We start from the raw sequence: 21331 nt of genomic DNA, 5'->3' as shown, positions 1-21331 counted from the left end.
CATCTCTGATTTCTGATTGGCCCCAGTACTGTCACCCCACTCCTTTTCCACTCCTTCCCAAAGAAGGTAGATAGAGATCCTGTGCCACACGGCTTAAAGAAAGAATAAGGTTTAGAACAGCTACAATTTTATGATTATAAAGTGAATCTCTGGACTTGGAATGCAACATTTGTTTGGAGCTTTAAAAATAATAATGTTTTTTTCTTAAATGAATATCAGTGCGTTTCCACATTATCCCTCCTTCTTGCTCCAACCATACATTAGCTTTCATCGTAACTAAAATCAAATATCTGAATTAAATCATTCTCTGGATACATATGCCCCTAATGACAAAATGAAATGGCTGATATATACAAAGCAGAATTAACTTCAGTATTTTTCTTCCAGTCTGCCTTAAACAATATGGGCAACTGTCTATCTACTATTACTATAAGAAACAGTAAATATTCAATGCCCTCACTAATACTTGTAATGTTTAAAAGTTTAAAGTACACCGGTCATAATTTATATACATAGTATATAACCATTATAGGCCTGATGATCCAACTCAGGAAATAAAGTATTATGAAGTAAATAAGTGTGCACATTCTCAGAATATTAAAATTGCTATAACTAATTACTCATAAGAAGCAGCATATGCTAGTTTTACTCTTTTCTCATTGCCAGTAAGCCTCAATATCTGCATTTGATAAACACACACCTGTGGGGAATAGGAAGCTAAAGCCGGCTCACAGACTAGGACTTGGTTCTAGGATGGCAGGGTCCTACTGCATACCCACACAGGAAAACCTGCTAGGGCAATCCCTACAAAGAAGGGGGAAGACCAACTGGAGTTCTCCAATGACCCCCTCCCATATGACCCCATTATGACTAATTCACAGTTATCAATAAGCAGTTGAAAACAAAAGGATCTACAGGCTTTTTAAAAAGTACATATGATGCTCAAAACCTTGACCCAGGAAGTGTCAAATATTGTTTTTTCTGAGTTACAAAAAGCAAATTAAAATACTTTTCATCAGCTTAAAAAAAGGAAGTCCTGCCGTTTTTGACAACCTGAATGAACCTGGAGGAAATCAGGCTAAGCAAAATAAACTAGACACAGAAAGACAAATATGCATAATCTCACTTATTCATGGAATCTTCAAAACAAAACAAAACAAAAAGTCCAACTCTTAGTAAGAAAGAATGGTGGTTTCCAGAGGCGGGGGTTGGGGAAAGGGGAAGCTACTGATCAAAGGATACAAACTTTCAGTTATAAGATGAGTAAATTCTGTATATCTAATGTATGGCAAGATGACTACAGTTAATAATAATGTAGTATATGCTTGAAATTTGCCATGAGAGCAGATGTCAAGTGTCCTGACAATAGCAAAAAGGTAATTATGGGAAGTAATAGATACATTAGTTTGTGGTAATTATTTCACAATGTATACATATATCAAAACATCACCTTATACACCTTAATTATGTACAATTTTTATTTGTCATAAATAAAAGTGCTTGAAAATTTTTTTCACTATAATTAATGGCTCAATAGGACATTTATTTCCCAGAGTGTCTTAACAGGATCCTAGAAAATAAAGTGAAAAATTTTATCCCTGATTTTCCTTCCATGGCACTTGTAGAAATAATAGAATACAGTATTTCTAGTTCTTAAACCACAATTTACTTAATACTAGGAATATAAACAAGATGACTATAATCAAGGCTCTCCCAGAAGAGCAAACAATCCCAACCAACAGAGTATTAGGCCATCACATTTTATATGATGAATGTTCCCCTGCAAACATGGCATAATTCAAGAGCTAGTAAACACATGGTTTAGACTGGTCAGTGGTATCGGAATCAAAGGTTGTATATGAGAGGGGAGACAAAGAAGGAACTGTCAATGAAATAATTTAAGATGAAAAGACCAGGTTGTGAAAAAACTTTATATGCCAAGTAAATAAGTTGAAACGCAATCCTATACACAGTAGAGAGCCACATGATGACATCTGTGTTTTCAGCATAATGAGGCAGTGTGGAAAATTGGGGGGCAGGGAGGAAAGAAGGGGAGAGGGGGAGAGAAGATGTGGGGGAGGAGGGGACGTGGGGGTGGAGAGAGAGAGAGAGAAACTCTAAGTGAAAACCAGGAGATGAATTCTAAAATTATTGCAAAAAAAAAAATCTGGGAGAACAGGAGACAAATGGGTTACGAGAAGCAGAGGCATTTCAGAGGTTGAATCAACTGGGCTTAATAATAAACTGTGTGTAGAAGAGAGGGGAGGGGGAGGAGAGAACAGTGAAGAAGAGTCAATCTCAGGCAATTGGGTTAATGCTTATGTAATAATAGAGAAACAATGGAAGTACTGATGCATATTAGGGAGACAGCAAAATTAATACATTCCTTGAAAATAAAAGTTGATTTTTAAATGTTTGCAGGACATCTAAGTGGAGGTAAAAGTAGGCAATTGGAGAAACCTGAAACTCAGTGCTGGATTTTAAAATCAATGATCAATATAGACTTAAACCAAGTAAGTGAAAAATGTGTTCAAGAGAACACATGATGAGAAAAGGTGCAAGGCCTGAACCCCAAGAGAACATAAACATTTAAAGGCTTTAAAACTATCACAGCAGATAGGAAACAGGCCTTCTACTGGAAAGTTATACATTTATTTCAGAATACTGCTACTACTCAGCATTTGCATAGCTTTTTAACTGCCTAAGGGAAAATCATTTCCAGGATTGTACGATCATACCTTTTCATTACTTTCAATTCTGGACAAAGGGATCATATAACCATCAAGTTTTAAAATAGGAATCAAATAACTGAGGCCCAGGGAAAGTGACTTAGCCAAGGCAGCGAAGTTTCTTAATCCTTGAGATAAGAAGAAGTCAATTTTATTCACCAGAATTGGCTCACATTTCTCAGAGTCCTGGAAGCAAATCTAATCTTTAAAGAAAAAGGTTTACTATTGCTGACAATTTTTTAAAGGAGCAGGGGACAAATGCATGTATTAAATGGAACACCTTTCTTTATATAAAATGCTTCCTTAGAACCACATTCTATTTAATCAGTCTTTAAAATCCCCACTTCCATATGATAAACATAGTCCTTCCCTGGAAACAAACAAAAAAAGGCTTAAGGACAATTTCTAAAGCAATGCAGGTTTCAAATGTAATCAGATTATTTACCTGCGGAAACTTCTGCTTTGCTTCATGCAGCATTGTCATTTCTTAAAAGTATTAGAAACCTTCAGATAAAAAGTTTTAAAAGAAATGAAGTTCAGATGCATGGCACAATATGAATGAACCTTGAAAACATGAGAAGTGAAAGAAGCTAGACACAAAAATATATGATTCCATTTATATGAAATATTCAGAATAGGTGAATCCATAGAGACGAAAAGTATGTAAGTGGTTGCCAGGAACTGAGGTGGAGTGAGCACTAATGGGTATAGGGCTTCTTTTAGGGGGTAATGAAAATGTTCTGGTGATGGTAGCACAACTTTATTAGTATGTTAAAACCAGTGAATGATACATTTTAAAGGGGTAAATTTTATGGTATGAATCATATCTCAAAAAATAAATATTTAGGTTTTCCTTTCATATTCAGTAAGATTTCAGTATCTGTGAAGAGATTGGAATAGCGAAAGAAAATGAAGGGCCCAATAATTATCCATGTTACTTGATTATTTTCAGTAAATAACATTTATTATATTAACTGGACTTTTAGTAATGAACTCATAAACTACTTCTGAAGGAAAACTTTTCAAATTAAAAAGTCGTATTTAAAGTATCTGCAGTCCCAGCAAAGACATGCTGACTCACGTTACAGTTTTAGCACTACTCAAATATCTTCCTAGAGTTTGTTTGATATGTTAATCTGGAATAACATTCTACTCCTCCACCCCAATTTTCTGTTTATCTTTCAAAATTTAGCTCAAATCTCACTCCTCTAAAAATCTCTTTACCTAAACAAATCATGGGGTTTCCCCACCCAGACAGTCACACCTTTGGTGTTCTCACTCTTGCCTTTGTTTTCTATATATAAGAAAGTACTAGCCCTGGCTGCTGTGGCTCAGTGGACTGAGTGTCGGCCTGCGAACCAAGTGTCGCTGGTTCAATTCCCAGTCAGGGCACATGACTAGGTTGCACGTCAGGTCCCCAGTTGGGGGCGCGAGTGAGAGGCAACCGCACATTGATGTTTCTCTCTCTCTCTTTCTCCTTTCCTCTCTCTCTAAAAACAAATAAATAAAATAAAATAAAATAAAGTAACCTTGTTAAAAATTTTTAAAAATAAATTGTTCAACAAAAACTTAAATAAAAAAAAACAAAAGTATTGCCTGTATGATTTTACTTGTATCCCTCACATTCTACCCATCTTTGCACTGAAGCCAGTATACATGAGGCCATTGTGTCTGCAAGGTGCACACTAAAATCATCTGCAGATCTTAAAACAAAACAAAAAAACATGCTGGGGCCAGCAACTGTTTAATTTATAAATGCCCCAGATAATTCTGACACACAACCATGAACTAAGTACTCAGATTAAAAACAAGTGTTCAGCCCTGACCGAGTAGCTCTGTTGGTTAAAGCGTCTTCCCAATGCACCGAGGTTGTGTTTGGTCCCCAGTCAAGGCACATACAGGAAGCAACCAATGGGTGCATAAATGGGTGGGACAACAAATCAATGTTTCTTGCTCTCCCTCTCTCTAGAAATCAATAAAAAAATTTTTTTAACCCTGTTCATAGATGCTCTCCTGCATCTCTCCTATCCCCTCTCTTTCCCCTACGCGCATTACCTTCATCTCTCTCTCTCCTCAGCTCAAAGGGCTCCTTTTTTTTGCCTCTGTAATTTGTTTCCTGAGCCCATTTCTTCTATGACTCACTTCTTTTACCTCTGTGACTTTTCTGAGTAAACTTCCTTAGAGTTTGAAAATAAATAAATAAAAACAAGTGTTCATAGAAAATATCTTCTAGTTTCTACCACCCAATACCTCAGCATCCCACACAACTGAACTGGGAGAAGATCCTAAGAAATAGGCAAGGTTTGGCCAAGTATTCACTGATCTCTAATCACAGTCAGTGGTGGATGGAACCTGAACAGAGCTGGCAGCGCTTTTGGTTTAACCCTTATATGAATCCCAACAATATGGACAGTGTTGTATTTGAAAAAATATAAACACATAAATGGGAATAACTCTTTTACGTCTAAAGAAAATTCATGCTTTATAGCTGTAAATCATTGTGTCTTCAACTGTAAAAAGAAAGCTAAGCAAGAATTGTATGTGCAGGTGTGTGTGTTGGGGGGGGTCATATTGGAAAAGCACTATTGGTAGTGCGGAAATTAAGTAGGCACATATACCGCCCTGAGTGGAAAACACAAAATTCAAACTACAATAAGGAGACTTTTGATTTAAAAAAAGAAAGAAAGAAAGAAAGAAAGCTAAATAAGCAATAGACTCTGCACATGAACATGTTTTCACTTTATGTGTCCAAATAATAAAATATAAAAATACATGCACTGCCGATTATTACAGGGGCAGCTATGTTCTGGTATATTCCATCGATAGAACTCACAATCTACACAAGAGATTGCCTGGGTTCATCTCACAGCTCCACCAACTACAATCCCTTCTGTGCAGGTTTCCATATCTGTAATATAGATAAAACTGTATCTACATCATAATTTTGTTAAAATTAAATATCAATGCATGCAATGTGCTTAGAACAGTGCCTAATAAATAGTAAGTGTTCAATAAAAGATGCCTGTTGTTTACACAATAAGAACTGTATGACCAATTTCACTTTAAGAATAGTTGCCACACTACATACTGGTAAATATGATTCATAGACTAAGTATTAATTTAACAATTCAAAAAGCAACAATGCTTTGTTTGCCCCAAACAGTGCTTGATGTCAACTCTCTGAAGTTAGTCGTTCTACATAGTAGTTCCTGATGAGACCCTAATAATGATATACCATGCACCACATACACTAGATTTCTGGAATACGCTATGCATTTATATATATTGTCACTCATTCATTTATTCTCTCTCTCTCTCTCTCCTTCCAATTTTTATGTATCTGCTATTTCTTTTGCCCCAAACTCACTCTCCCTCCTCTTCAAATTTAAAAACACATGACAACTGTGACGACTACGACTGTAATGTCCAAAGCCTCAGCGAGATGCTAACTTCATTTTCTCATTTCCGGTAACATATGCATCCATAACTCATAACAACAGATGTAAATGTTTGTTCAGATTCCATACTACTTGAATCTATTTCTATTCTATACTAGTTCTTCTTAAATACATTCACCTATAGGTATAAGGGTATACCCTAGGTATAAGGGAAAAGCAAAGGTTCTGACTTGCAAGCCGGGACTCCTAGTGACCCAATTTCTTTGGCCTACGGAATCAGCAGAGAAGAATATGGATGATGTTCTTTACTGTGTAAAACTCTACAGTTGTAGTCACAAGTGTGGAAAAAAACCTCAGAACTCCCACAAAATAAATACGTAACATTTCTAATGACACCATTTAGCATGGTGGATACTCAGAAAGTACTTGACGCTCAACTGACTACTATTTTTAGCTTACTTTCAATTATGCCCACATTTCATAATCAAATCATTAGGTAGTATATTAAACAATATCCTTACAGCCTAAAAGTTTAATCATTACCAAAAACAGTCTAGGGATTCTTAACCTGGAATCCATGGAGACAGAGAGAATTCATAAATAAGATAGTCAAGAACCTGAATCTCTAGAAGTCGTATGGAAAAAGCATGGATTATTGTCCTAGGAAGGTCAGAAAACTCAATTGGAACAACCAAAAGAGCTAAGAACCACACTGTTCCTAGTCAAATCTTTACTATGAGTTTACATGTTTCCTAAGGATGCTTTAATTACAATTTATAACAAGTCCATCTTCATCATGTTTTTTCATGCCTTTTTTAAATGCGGGGAGGGGGAAGGAGACAATATCAGCCAGATTTTGAAGGCTTAAAAAAAGATTGTTTTCTGAATCATTTTTTTTTTCTGAATCACTTTTCTTACTAAAAATTACCTTATATACTAGAATGTATATTAAATGAGTAGCTTTTAAATAATGATAGGAAAAAATGCTATTTTTAAAATCAAAATTATCAAAGTAAAAATAAACAGAACTCAAGTCGCAATGCAAAGTTGGATCATATCAGGTATTTAAGAACTTGAAACTAAACCTCACAACAGAAAAATTTTAGGAAAAACTGATGAAATTCTAATCTCAGATTAGTTTGCTAGGTTTTAATCAAGTCAGTCAACTCCTTGAGTAACTGAACTAGTTTCCTAAGGTTATATTCTGTTTTCATGATTAATTTTGAGAAGACAAAAGTACCCTTTAATTATAAGACTTTAAGCTTTAATTGCTCAGTTACTTTTAGGGACTAAACAGACTTTGGCCCTGGAGAAAAGAAAATAGAAAATTCTACAACTTCTAGATGATCACAGATGCCAAGACTCAGTATTAATTCGCACATGTGCAAAAGACCACTATATATAAGACTATTCATTGCAGCACTGTTTGTATAGCAAAATTTTGGTAACAATCTGCAAGTTATCAATAAGCAATTAATTACATTAAGGTCTAGTCACAAGGTTCCACTAAGTCTCTCTGGTCTTTCTGAAAGTATACACAGTAAGAACAGTGGTTGTCTGGGTAGGAGAACTGGAATGCTAAAAGTATAGATAAGAGATTTTCCTCTACGTACCCTTTAGAACCTTTCAAATGTTGTGCTCTATGCACTCCCTAAGCAACAAAACAAAAGATTGATTTGTTTTGTTTTGTTTATTAATGAATTTAGGGGTAGAATTAAGAGACTAACTTTTAGCTCAGTGATCAGTTTAGACAAAATCTACTAAGCAGGAACAACGTCAAATTATGATGTAAAATAACTTCCCTAAAACTTTCTTCCAAAGAAACTGAAGCACATCCATTCATTCGATCAATATTATCAGTGCCTACTATGTGTTCTGGCCATTGGAGCAATGCCCAAATCATTAGAGTCCTGGCCTTCATGGAGCTTTAGTAGAAGTAAAGATAACAAGTAAATAATATAACTTGGAGTAGTGATAAGTACTAGACAAAAGAGAGGGGAATATGAAGATGAAGATACACTAGGGTGGGGGGAGAGAGAAACTGTTTTAGGAACCTTAAGATAAACCTTTCAAGAGAACATGACATGTGAGTCAAGAACTAAATAATATGACAAAGCAATGCAATACAGTGAACAGAAGGAAAGCCCTGTGACTACAACAAACGAGGTTCCATTGTACAGCATACAGTAAAGCAACAGTGTGGTTGAAGTGGAGCAACACAAGGAGAGAAATGCAGGATATAATCTCAGAGGCAGGACCTTGGGGGCAGGGGGTGAAGATTTTATTCTAAATATGATGGAGAACCTTTGTAAAGTTCTGGGCTGGGGGGTGTGTGTGTGTGTGACATGATCCTTATTTTTAAATATAGTAGGCCAAGGCAACAAATGACGGAACTGAACAACGTTTTCAGAGATGGGGAAATTGGTCTGATTCACGACATATTTTGCAAGTAGCGCCTACAGAATTTGCTACTGGATTGGAAATGGGAATCCAACTGGGTGAATAGTAATTCTTATATTTGTATACTTACAGGTCTCAAAGTACTTATACATATATTCTTTTACTTCATAATAAAAAGAGACGGAGGAAGGTCATACAGTCAATATTCAAATTCTTCCTCTTGCCAGTTTTAAGACCACAGAAAAGTCATTTCAATGGGTTTCTAGACTATAAAACATATTGTCTACTTCACAAGATACCTGCAAGTATCAAATGGTTGAAGAATTCAGCAAATGTAAATAATGACCATTTTGATATACAGAAGATAGCAACATATCACAGTTGTCCAATGAAAGATAGAAAGTTCCTATCATTCAGACAGCAGTTATTACCCTCACCACCACAACCATTATATTTTACAAAAAAACTTGTAATGGGGTTGTCAGAGAACAGACAGCCTTTTTTAAATTCTGATATTTAAAAAGACATTTTCATTTTCAGTGTCAATACAAGCATGGGCCACAAAAATCTTTTAATCCTTCCTAGGGATTGGAGAAAGCAGTTCTTTTAAGTTTTACAAAACAAAACCCAAATCACCGCACCTTTCATTAAAAAGATGCTATCAACGAAATACTATAAATTAAAATTATACAAGTTATCACTGTTTTGATTTATGTAGTAAAATGTAAATGAAGAGTGTAAACTAAATTATTGTGTGCTAAATGAATTGGATTATGAGGACTTCAACTTATTACCTTAAATCATTATCACCTTAAACAAGGTTACACAGAATTTATTTTTCCATCCAAGGCTTTCATGCTACTGCAGGATACCTCCAGAATCAAGCAAAAATGGGAAACTATATGTTAAGTCTTTAGTTCATAATGTATTTTGGACTATATCTTGAATGACAATTTTTATTACATACGTAATCGATAACCTGAATAACAGTAAATAATTATTCGAGTCTATCTGGTGTAAAGCTCTATCCTCCACCCCTCATTTTCAACTGGGGCCTCAATAAACATGACCATTGGAGCCATGTGACATACAGTATTATAACTAAAAGCACAATGCAGAGCTCTTCCAATGCATCCAGCAATTAAACTTCCTCGGACAAAGTCAGAGACCAATCCATATAATAATGTACAACAAATTTCACACTTGAAGGTTTACATGATTAAAACTCGGAATCTCTACCTCTTAAACTGTCCTGGTTCTCTAAATCAAACATCTTTAGGTCAGAGACACCACCTCACCCCCCATCTCAAATATATTTACTGGCAATTACACAGAGAACTACCCAATACATCATCCTTCAACAGGTCTTTCACTTAGTTATGTATCTCCCCCCAAATTTGAAACAAACTAGAGTAAATACACTTTCATCAGGTTATATCAAGCAAAGGAATGCTGCAATTTAGTCACTTTAACTCACATACAGGGTGAGGGAAAAGTAGGAAAATACAATAATTAATAATAATAGGAGAATAAATTGTTTTGCGTATTCACAACTGTAAACATACTTTTGCCCCACCCTGTACTGAACAACACATAAACTCTACTCATTTTTTTCATTAAAACGGATCCAAAAAACTCAAGGTTTTGTTTTTGTGAATTGCAAGTAACATTTCAATCCGAGGACTTGACGATACTGACGATAAAGAATTTACAAAACCAAGATTTCGATTTTTTCATGGTTCCATATGCACTTATCAAAGTACAGTATTAATGAAGAGCCTAAGAACGGCCCAATTATTAAAGCACAAAATCAAAAGGCAAAAGATTTCACAAGGTTCCCCATTCCTGCGCCCCTCAGTCCTGTATTAAACTATTTCCTCTGAACAGAAAGCTCTGAGTTTGCAAACCAGAGTAAAACCACTTCGCGGATATAATGGGCGGAAACGTATTTTTAAAAAAGATCGCGGAAGCCAGGGTGCTCCGGCGCAGAGCCCGCACGTCGCCGGACCCCGGATGCCAGGAGTAAGTAAGCATGTGCTGACGACTGCCGGACGCGCGGCCCTCCCGGGGTGCAGGGCCTGGCCCGGCCTCGCTCTCCCGGTTCATTCATTCTGAAGCTGGGCTGGCGCACCCCTGCGCTCTCGCCCGTGCCGAGATGGGGATCCCGGACCGAGAGACCGTGTCAGGCCACAACCTCCGCCCAGAGTCCGGGCCCCGCGGCGATTCCCGCGCGCCCGCGGTCTCCACCCGTGGGTGGTCTGAGAGACCGCGGAGGCCCGCACCCAAGACCAGAACCCAGCAACGCCACCCTCCACCTGGGCGCAGGTCAGACCTTCCCCGCTCTTAGGGGACCGCCTGGAAGGCCAGGATCTCCGCCGACTGGCTGCCACACCGCGCCCGGAAGTCTCCCCGAGCCCCCTCCCCAGCGCCAGACTTCCCTCGCCGCCGTGGCCAGACCCTCTCCGCGTTGCCTCCGGCCTCCTAGCGCGGGGCGGCGGAAGCGAGAGGCTGCGCTGCCATATCCGCCAAGCGGTAAAGAGCAGAGGAGGGAGCCGGAGGCCGGCCTGGGCGGTTACCTTAATAATCCTGCGGGGCAGCCCGGCCATCTTGTTAGATCCCAAGTTCGGCCTCTGGTCTAGACTCCGGCTCCGCTCGGCTCACGCACGAGTGGAAGTCCCAGGCTCCACTTCCGGGGGACGTTGCCGCGCCCTCCCCCACCGCCGCCGAGGCCCCTTGGGAAATGTAGTCCCTGCTCGGGCGCTGACGCGAGCGGGCTTCCCTCAGCTCTGACCCCCTCCCCCACGCTCCACTTTCCAGCCCCAACCTAGAAGTGGTGGAAGTGACGCAATGCGACCGAGCAGGAATTTGGGGGAGGCGGGGCGGAGCTCCGGCAGAAGTGACCGAGCCAGCTGTGAGACTGTGGGTCAGGGCGGCCCGCGCCCTGAAGGCCTCCAATCCGCGGCCACGCCCGCGCCGGAGGGGAGGTAACAGATACCCGGCCTCCGACGTAGCCATTCGTTCGTTCGTTCGTCTGTTCATTCAACGTTCCAGCACTGCTCGCGGTCTCGGCTGGTGCCCCTGGAAACGAACGACAGCCGGTCAAGTTAAAACGCTGGCTCCTTCTTCACTGGGAGGGGAAGACCAAAACTTGGTAGCAAAGCTTTTAACTGGGTCTCGCAAGTTACCCAGGAAAACCCTATCCAGAGTGTTTTGATGTTCAAAGTTCGATTAAGTCGGGACTGTTTTACACACCTCTTAGACTGGGGAAGGCTAAAACAAGGGTTTGGAGAGAGTTAGAAGCAGGTGAGAAGAGTGTCTTCTGAACGCCCGGACCTAGTGGTTGAGGCACAGGATTGCTAGCTAGAGGAAAAAGCAAGGAGAGGGTTAGAGAGCTCAAAGCGTGCGGGGGCCCTGAAGCAGGATTAGAGTGAGGGTGCCCGACAATGGGCTTGTTGGGAAAGCATTCTGTGACATCTTGACGATTGATTGCTATGTGCTGGCTTTTTGCAGATATTTTACTTCACCTTCGCAGCAATCTTAAGGTGTGGTCTCTATCTCACAAATGAGGCTCCGAGACAATAACTAACATTATCCAAAGTTATGCAGGACAAAGTGGAGCTGTTTTGTCCTCAGGCAGGCCTTCCAACATAGGGGTCCCTTCACACTTAGCCACGGTGTTTACTAGCGCAGTAGTACAGACATAGTGGATGAATGAAGATGTGCCAGGTGCTATGTTAGAGGATGAGAATACAAAGACTCTGACCCTGCCTTCCAGGAACTAGAGCCCTGTGGAGAAGAGAGACAAGTAAACAATTACAACCCGATGTGTTAAGGGCTGTAATAGAGGTTGTTCCAAGGTGCTATTTGAGGACAGAGAGGCATTAATTGCTTGAGAAGTCACCCAAAGACGTGGAGTCCTGAGGGATGAGGCAGCCTGTGAAATGGCATTAAGCTATAAGGGGGGGAAAAAGTGTATTAAAGAAAAGAATATGAATGCAAGAAACCTAGTAAGCATAGGAAAACATTTTGTGCTAGACAATGCTAAATGATTACATGGATTATCTCAATTATAAAGTATATAAGGTAGGCTTTCTTATTACTGGTGATTTTTAGATGAGAAACCAAACCTCAAAAGTAATAATAAAAACGTCAAATAACCAGAAGTCTGAACTGTGTGGTTCTGTGATCAGAAGAATATGGGAAAGTAAATTATACTAGACAAGGATACTTTCAGAATATTTAGAGAGGGCCCAGGAGGATTTACTCTGATAAGAAGAAAGGTAGAGTGACCATTGGGTTAGAATTGTATTATTGCCACCCTGGCCTGTGTGGCTCCATTGAGCATCGTCCCGCAAACCGAAAGGTTGTGTGTTTGAGTCTAGGTCAGGGCACATGCCTAGGTCTTGGGTTCAATCCCAATTGGGACACCTAGGAAAGGCAACCGATCGATGTTTCTCTCCCTCTTTCTCCTTCCCTTACCCTCTCTCAAAAATCAATAAGCATGTCCTTGGATGAGGATAAAAAAGGAAGAAATGTATTATTCCCTAACTTAGAGCTTAAAATGACAACAATCATTGATCTAGCTCTTGAATGTGCAATTTGGGCAACACTTGGCAGGGAAGGCACATCTCTGCTCTGTGCTACATCATTCTGGGCAGCTTGACTGGAGCCAGATCCACTTCCAACATGGCTCACATAGCTGGCAAGTTATAGCTGGCTCTTAGTTCCTCCCCATGTGGGCCTCTCCCTAGGGCAACTTGGGCTTCCTCACTGCATGGTGGCTGAGTTCCAAGAGTGAGTGTTCTAGCTAGCAAAACCAGAAGCAGAAGCTGAATCATCTTTTGGGCCTAGCCTTGAAAGTCACAGAGCATCACTCCCTCCGAAATCTACCCGTCAAGTAAGTTACAAAAGCCCACCCAGTTTCAAAGGCAGGGGGCATAAACTCTACCTCTTGAAAGAGGAGTAGCAAGATCCCAGAAACTAGCAGAGTATGTGTGATGGGAGATAGGGTTGTGGCTAACTTTGGGAAACAAACTGTCACAGGTATGACATTTGTCAGAGTATGCTTACAAAATACCTGCTTAAGAATCATCTGCCTATGATTCTAAGTGCTGATTAAAATAAGCATTCCTAGAGCCCTTTTCCCAGAGATTCTAATTCTCTAGGTCAGTGCTGAGGCCTGGGTATCTGCATTTAAATATCATGGGTAATTTTGATGGCTCCTAAAATTTGGGAATGAAAATTTTTGAATGTACAAAAACTAAGCAAAAAAAATATTGTCACAGACTTTCTTTTGGCTATTCTTTATCAGAATGGCTATGAGTGTCATGCAGATTAAGAGTGAGGGGTTCAGAGCCCCAGCCTAGATTTGAAAATTTGCCTGTTTCTTTGTTTTCTTCATTTGTAAAATGTACTTACTGTATTGTGATTGTTGTGAAGTTTCAATTATATATAATATACATATATATATTATATATATAAAGAAATAGAGAAGATGACAGAGCTCTTAATAAGACTATTATTTTGTAATCTTGGTAGAACCAAGTATAGTTTCCTTAGGAAACCAGATTTTTAAAACTTGACAGTATAACCTTGTTTGGCAGAGATTGCTTTGATGGCATGATATTATGTTACAGTATTAACACTAAAAAAATACATATGTTCATGTCTCTTCTAGTTGTTTTTCCCACTGTTTTTCTCCTTGAGAACAGCTCACACTATACTCATCAGGAAAATAAAATCTGAACTTCTGATTCATGAAAGTTTTGTAGAACAGGATGTGTTCCAGAAGGACAGGTTGCCACAGGGCCAAGATGAGGTGTATTCTCAATTTAGAAATCTGGTTTAGAATCCTAGTTACTATAGCCACAAAATATGAATAAAATAAGGATATTCATAAAACTAATTTAGTCGATTTCTTCAGGGGAGAGGTGTTGGGAAGCTGGAGAATTGAGGTAAAAGAAAGACATTATACTCTTGTACCTTTTGGATTTTGAACTATGTGGATACCTGTTCAAAATATAAAATAAGAATCCAATTCACTAAATTCAACAGTCTTAAGAGGTACTCAGAGTTTTCCAACACTGATCAAGGATGGTTATACACTCAAAACTTACAAACAAGATGCTGGTCCATGGAATTGAGTGTTATAGTGACATAGAGCTTCACTAAGCTAAACAGTGCTAGGCAGAACTCTTAGCTAATTAATCTTCAGCTCTTCCTCAGGCCTCACTCTCATCCATGTATATTTTTGTCCATTCTCTGTTCCTTTCCGAACTCAAACTACAAGTGTCTTTTAATTATAATATAGAAAAAGAGAAAGCAAGAATGCTATGTTGGAGGAATTAGAGGAGTCCTGTTCTATGGAAATTATTTACTCATCAGAACATTATTTCACTGCCTTCTGTTACTTTCCCCACCCCCAACCCCCTAATATTCCAGATTCCCTACTTTGGCTCTATAATAGCTGATGCATAACCCTGCAGTTAATATCTTAGGACATTTATATCTAAATGCCTCAGAGTCATGAATTTCTTTCATTTTGGTCACCATTGTACCCCTGGGGCTTCAGTGTAAGAACTGTGACATGAGAGTTCCCAAAAAAATATTTGTCAAGAAATGAATCAATGACTGCAGGCTGAAAATAAATACCTGTTTGAGAATGGCTGATACAGATTCATTATCCATAAGTAAATGCTTACAGAAGGCATATGATGTTTGTGTTCATTCCTAAACTTTTCAACTTGACTTGATATATGGCAACAGCTTTTTTATTTTCACAAGCTGTCTAATGCTTTCAGAGACAACATAGAGTAGATTGGCTTGGAAATCAGCCACCTTTAATAGAGGCCCTGTTTCAATTCATGAGCAATAGCCATCAAGCAGAAGTATTTGTTTGCAACTACCCTTATTGTTTCTTGAAACATAGGAAAACTGTTTGTAGGCGATCAAGACTGAAGTATTTGTGAGAAGAGGGTTCATGAACACTGACTCAGGGAGGAAGTGGGTGTGGGAGAAAGAAAAGATTGCACACTGATTTTTAAAGAGAAAAAGGAACGCCTGCTGTCTCATATTTGTGACTTCAGTATAAATAGCTGAGCACTTACAAACTGTTAACCCACACAATGCCAGCCTATAAGATGGATCTGAGTTGGGTCATACAGGGTCATGAGAGCACTATCTTGAGTTGGGAAGCCTCTGGAAAAATGAGACCCAAGAGAGTAGTGACATTTACCTTTGTTTAGTGCTTTATGCTTTATGAGACATTTTTGAATGTCATCTCATCCACAGAGCCTTTAAGTCCATGCACCCCTGGAGACATTCTGTAGAGCCCCTCATTGATTTCCTGATGTTTCCATAAAGGTAGATGGAGACGGTATTCCTTTCTCAGGGCTAGTTCCCAGTGGAAACAGGACTCCAGAGAGGGTGACCCAAGGCATTTGGCCAGAAGCCTGGCTGGAACAGAAACTTTGAAAGCAAAACTTTTCCTTGCCTCTGTGTGCCATCCTTTCAGGTTCCCAGGAGAACTGTCTGCATTCCATGTCCGTGGTTTGCAGTTGCTGCATAACCGCAACTGTGATTCAGCCTGCCCAGCTTAAACTGTCTCCAATTCCTTCCCACCTGGTGTGCCCCACCCAAGTTTCTTTTCAGTACACTCCGATCACCCTTCCCCACCACAAAATCCTGCCTCTCTCAAGTCCTATTGATTTCTCATATGCTTCTCAGTTGTGTCACTTGCTTTCTGCAGAAAGCTGCCCACCTGGTTATAATATGATTAAAAATGTTTAGAAAACTGTTTCACTTCCAAGTACACTGATTTGGGATCCAATATACTCTTGAGCAGAGGTTTTCAAGTTTTGGAGTACTAATCACCTCAGAGGCTATTTAAACATACAGGTGCAGGGGCCCCACCCAAGATCCCGCTGAGGCCTAGCCAGCTCCCCAGATACCACTGAAGTGTCGGAAACTTGTCACTGTCCTACATTATCTGATCTGATCAAGAAAACAAAACAGTTGCAACAACAACCTTGATGTATACTTTCTTGTTCCTGTTTTTCTAGATCCTTTGGATCCCTATTTCCTCCTGCCTATTCTAATTCTCTTGCTCCAAGTGTTAAATATTCCAGATTGTTGGGGCTTTAATTGGCCCAAATGTTTAATATTCCAGATTCGTCAGTATTCTAGGTTTTAGGAGGCCGATGTAAAAAAAAAAAAAAAAAAAAAAAAAAAAAAACTCAAAAAGTTTGGAGGTTTTGCCTAGAAATAAATCATAAAGATTTTAAAAAAGGTCTTAGTTTACCAACAAAAATCCAGAGGTGTTCCAAAGAAGAAAGAGAAGAGTTCTTATAGTAAAAAGTACATTCTTGACAATGATCAGTCCTGCATTCTTAGCTCTAGGATTGGTTGAGGACAGTAATCAGCCAGATGTCAGGCAGTATGGATGATGGGTACCAGGCAGTACAGAGGACAGATGCCAGGAGGTCTGGTCCCATCCCATGGTCTGAATAATGGGTGTCAGTCAGGTGGCCTGGATACATGAGTCCTTCAGAGGAGTAATCAGAGGGTTATTTGGAGGTCTGATGCATCCAGGCATTGACACAGGACTGGAAAGTTCAAAAGTTTAAGTTCCCAGGGTAGTAAGAATAACAAAATTATTTCTTCATGCCTCTACCTTCACAATGTTAATAATTTTAGCAATTTGGTTAAAGTGACCCCATTTCATATATTCCATCTCTTCAAAATAGCTCACCCTTTCTCCTCCTGAAATTATAACAAATTGAAAGAGATGGAGATAAAAATATTGCTTTCATTACCAATAAAGCTGATTGGAGAACACAGCTCTAAGTCAGCAGTAATTTGGGCTTACTAATAATATCCCACCCACCATCTCCCCAATTTCAGGGATAGCCACCCAGTCACTTAGAGGAAAGGGAGAGAGAGAAGGAAAGAGAGGAGGGAAAGAGACAAGGCTGAGCAGACCCAGCTCATTGTTTTAAGTTAACCAGTCAGGCCCTGACCAGTGTGGCTTGGTTGGCAGTCTTTCCACAAAGTGAAAGGTTGATGGTTTGATGCCCTGTTGCACTTTGGTCCCAGGTTGGGGGCATACCAGAGGCAACTGATTGACATTTCTCTCTCACATCAATGTTTCCCTCTCTCCCTCCCTTCCCTTCTCTCTAAAAATAAATAAATAAAATCTTTAAAAATAAATAAATGCTCCAGTCAGCAAACTTAACTTCTCTTACCTTCCAATCACAAAAGCACTTGACATTTTTTTAACCTACTGCCTACTTTCTACCTTTTTAAAATAACAGTAAAGCCTAGATTTTCCTTATGCTTTCAAAGTTCAACTTACCATTCTCATTATTCTATTGATAAGACTAGCAACTAAAATAAAACTCCTAAGAGAACCTTTCATAAAAGTAAATTAAACATATTTAAGCATTTTAAATCACACCTATAAAATTAAAATATTTAATTTTCTTTCCCAACCCTTCAATTTTCTGATGGATAAATATTCCCAAGTACCTAATAATTCTTATAAATTAAAAACTAATAGAGTGAGTCTTCTATTAGATATTCTAATTCTGCTTCCAGACTTAATACAATTCTTTTACACTCAAGGACATTTTTCCATTGTTCTTAGAGAGAGAACATCCATGGGAGAAACATCGATCGGTTGCCTGCCATACACACCAGGGCCGGATATAAAACCTGCAACCTAGACATATGTCCTGATGGAGAATCAAACCCACAACCTTCTCGTTACAGGACGATGCTCCAACCGACTGAGCCACACTGGCCAGGGCTCAAGCATTTCTTACTGAGATATTTATAAGTGAAGTATAGGTTACCTGAGATTTGCTTTAAAACAATATAGAAGAAGGTATATGTTGGGAGTATAAATGAAACAGCGTTGGCCATGAGCTGATAATTGTTGAAGCTGAATGGCAGGTACATGGTAGTTTATTATACTATTCTGTATGGGTTTGAAATTTTCTCCACCCTCTTCAACCCAGGACATTTCCCCATTGTTTTTAGATAGAGAGGAAGGGAGAGAAACATGGATGTGAGAAACATCAATTGGTTGCCTCTCTTACACACTGGACTGGGGATCCTATGCATCCAAATGGGGGATTGTATGCATCTGGACCAGGGATTATATGCACCTGGACTGGGGATGAGCCTGCAATATAGCTTTGTGCCCCAACTGGGAATCGAACCCTCAACTTTTCAGTTATGGGACAATGCTCCAACCAAGTGAGCCACACCAGCCAGGGTTATCATAAATTTTTTTATTGCTTTTCTATTACAGTTGTCCCATCCCCCCCCCCCCACTTTGCTCTCCCCTGCTCCGCCCACCTACCCCCTCTCCCACAGTCAATCCCCATTTAGTTGTCCATGTCCATGGGTCATTTATACTAATTCCTTGACTAGACCCTTCCCCTCCGGTGTGCCTTTTTTCCCCTCGCTCCCCCCTCTAGTCACTGTCAGTCTGTTCCTTGTTTACGTGCCTCTGGTTCTGTTTTGCTCATTTGTTTGTTTTGTTCATTAGTTTCCTGTATTAAGTGAGATAAAAATTAGAATCACAAAGCTAATCCAACAGGTCACAAAGCAAATCTAATAGTCCAAATTCTGTTATAGATCATAAATACTGGAAAATATAAACATTGGATACACATGTTTGTGAGTGTGTTATATTCTCAAACCTAACTGGAAAATAGTATTAGTAGATGAGTTTGATTTACTTCATCATTTCTACACTTAACTCCAAATCCTTGTGCAGCTAAAAGTCACACTCAAGGAAACAAGTAAACCCCAAGTGATCTGGGGTTACCCACACAAGCAATTTGGGGGGTGCCTTCTAGGTTGGTTGTGAGGGAAGGGTGAGGTCTGGAAGAGCAGACTTCTGGGAATATCTTCAGCATGACCTGGAGGGAGAAACACAGTCCTCTTTTGTGGTTGCTGTGCCAATAGGAATTCCAAGTCAATACCCTCTAAATGAGATGGGCTCACTGCCATGTCACTTCAATTCAATTAACACAAATTACTTAATTTCTAAGTGTGATGTGAGCTTCTAACCTCCTACCCAGGTTGTTTCACTATTTGGTTTATCAACATATTCAATAAAGCTATTTTACTGCTTGAAGCTATTTAGAATTCTGTTCACATTCTATCAATATGGGAAGGTCACACTGCTTACATTTAAATGACATCCAACTGGATTGTGCACCAAGCTCTTACTTTACAGTCACTACACATCAAGCGTGCTAATGACCCTTCTTCTGACATGGTGCCAGATATCTCCCTTTCTCTCCTCCCGATCTACTCTTTATCTTGTCCACCCTGCTCTCTGCCCAGAAAGTTGATTTGAATGGACTACATTGCGTGGAGGGGGTTCCTCACCCTCTGGTTTCTGGTTGGTTTGGGCCATGAGAAGCCCCTGCAGGGGTCTGGGGAAGAGAAGAATGGGGAGGTCAGGTAAGTATTATATTACCCTGGTTTGCTCCTGGCAAAGTTACCTCAGGATGGCTATGCCATTCGACAGAGAATTACTGCTCCCTTCATAGCAACCATCTATAGGATTCTCTCCTTCTGGGGCCCAGCAACTGCTCCCTCTCTTTATTCTCTTTGGCCTAGAAGAAAGAAAGTGCTAGTAAGACCCAGTTAGACTCCTCCTTCTCCTTGTGATTCTACTCATTAGCTCTGTAAAGAATCCCTCAGTAAATAAATCTCCTGGGATTATACCAATTTGAGTATGTCATCTGCTTTCTGCTGAGACCCTAACTGATATACTAACCCAAAGCTAGAAACCACCGCTGTACATTTTAGACTAAATTCATTTTTAATTACATTTATCAGATTTTTCCTGACAGGTAAAGGAAAGGATTATATTTTTAAGAAGCAACTACTCTCCTTGGTCAGGGTACATCAGAGAAGGAAAACTCTGACTCCAAAAAACCTCCGCTGCCTTGCGGCATACCTCTTCAGGGGAAAGGCTAAGGGAGTAAACCCCGACAGAAAATCCGGAGCCGGAGTCCCTAAGGCGGTTTGACGTTGTAGTCAACACCGGCAACTCCTGCGGCGCACCTGAAGCCAAGCTGTATCGACTCCGTCTTTCCCTTTGACCCTTCAGCTGCGAAGAGAGTGGGGGTCTGCTGCATGGGCAACAGCAGACCCTCCATATCACCCTGCCCAGGCTCTGTAGCTTCAGCTTCACTGGAGAGGACACTCCAGCGTCATCACAAGATGTCGATTCAACACGGGAGGAGACAGATACCATGTCACTCCCGAGTCGGACTGCACAGCCATTCTCGGCGGTGCAGGTAGACTCTTAAGAAGCTACACCATCGTCTCTCGAGACGGACGGCTGCCGACGACTCTCCTTGGGGAAGATATTCATAAAAAATTTACTATATAGATATTTATTAAGCACCTACAAGGCACAATTATTGCTAGCATTGAGTGCTTACTACATGTCAGGTTCTTTGCTAAGCATTCCACTTCTGTTATTTAATCTACCAAACAATTCTATAAAGTAAGGGATATCATTATTATCTTTCTTTGACAAAGAATAAACTGACTCAAAAATATTAAGTAAATGAATTGTCTCAAATAACATAGGAAGTAAGGGAGTCAAGATTCAAATTTAGGCAAAGCAATTCTCAGAATCCACTTGTTAAGCTCTGCACTCTACTGCCTCCTACCATTATGCTGGACCTCTAAGAGCTATACAGATGAGAAATAAGATGGGCCTGCTTGCAGTAAGTCTGAGAGCTTATCGGTAGAGAAGACATAAATGTAAAA

General features: G+C 39.8%; 2 protein-coding genes across 2 annotated transcripts in view; one reads left to right on the top strand and one right to left on the bottom strand.

The window, feature by feature from the left end:
- The window catches only part of UBE2N (ubiquitin conjugating enzyme E2 N), a 40172-nt gene extending 28837 nt beyond the window's left edge, over positions 1-11335 (bottom strand). Inside the window, exon 1 of the mRNA XM_090273883.1 lies at positions 11104-11335. Within this exon, the coding sequence (XP_090130009.1) occupies positions 11104-11133 (30 nt within the window). The 5' untranslated portion in view covers positions 11134-11335. The remainder of the gene's footprint in view (positions 1-11103) is intronic.
- Positions 11336-13249: 1914 nt separating this feature from the next.
- The window catches only part of MRPL42 (mitochondrial ribosomal protein L42), a 55547-nt gene continuing 47465 nt past the window's right edge, over positions 13250-21331 (top strand). Inside the window, exon 1 of the mRNA XM_090273885.1 lies at positions 13250-13424. The gene's annotated coding sequence lies outside the window, so the exon portion shown is untranslated. The remainder of the gene's footprint in view (positions 13425-21331) is intronic.

This window comes from Furipterus horrens, unplaced genomic scaffold (genome assembly GCF_987537825.1).
Source record: "Furipterus horrens unplaced genomic scaffold, mFurHor1.1.pri manual_scaffold_4, whole genome shotgun sequence".
In the NCBI taxonomy this organism is placed as follows: Eukaryota; Metazoa; Chordata; class Mammalia; order Chiroptera; family Furipteridae; genus Furipterus; species Furipterus horrens.
The sequence above is the reverse complement of the archived record's forward strand: the minus strand, read 5'-3'. Positions and strand labels throughout refer to the sequence as shown.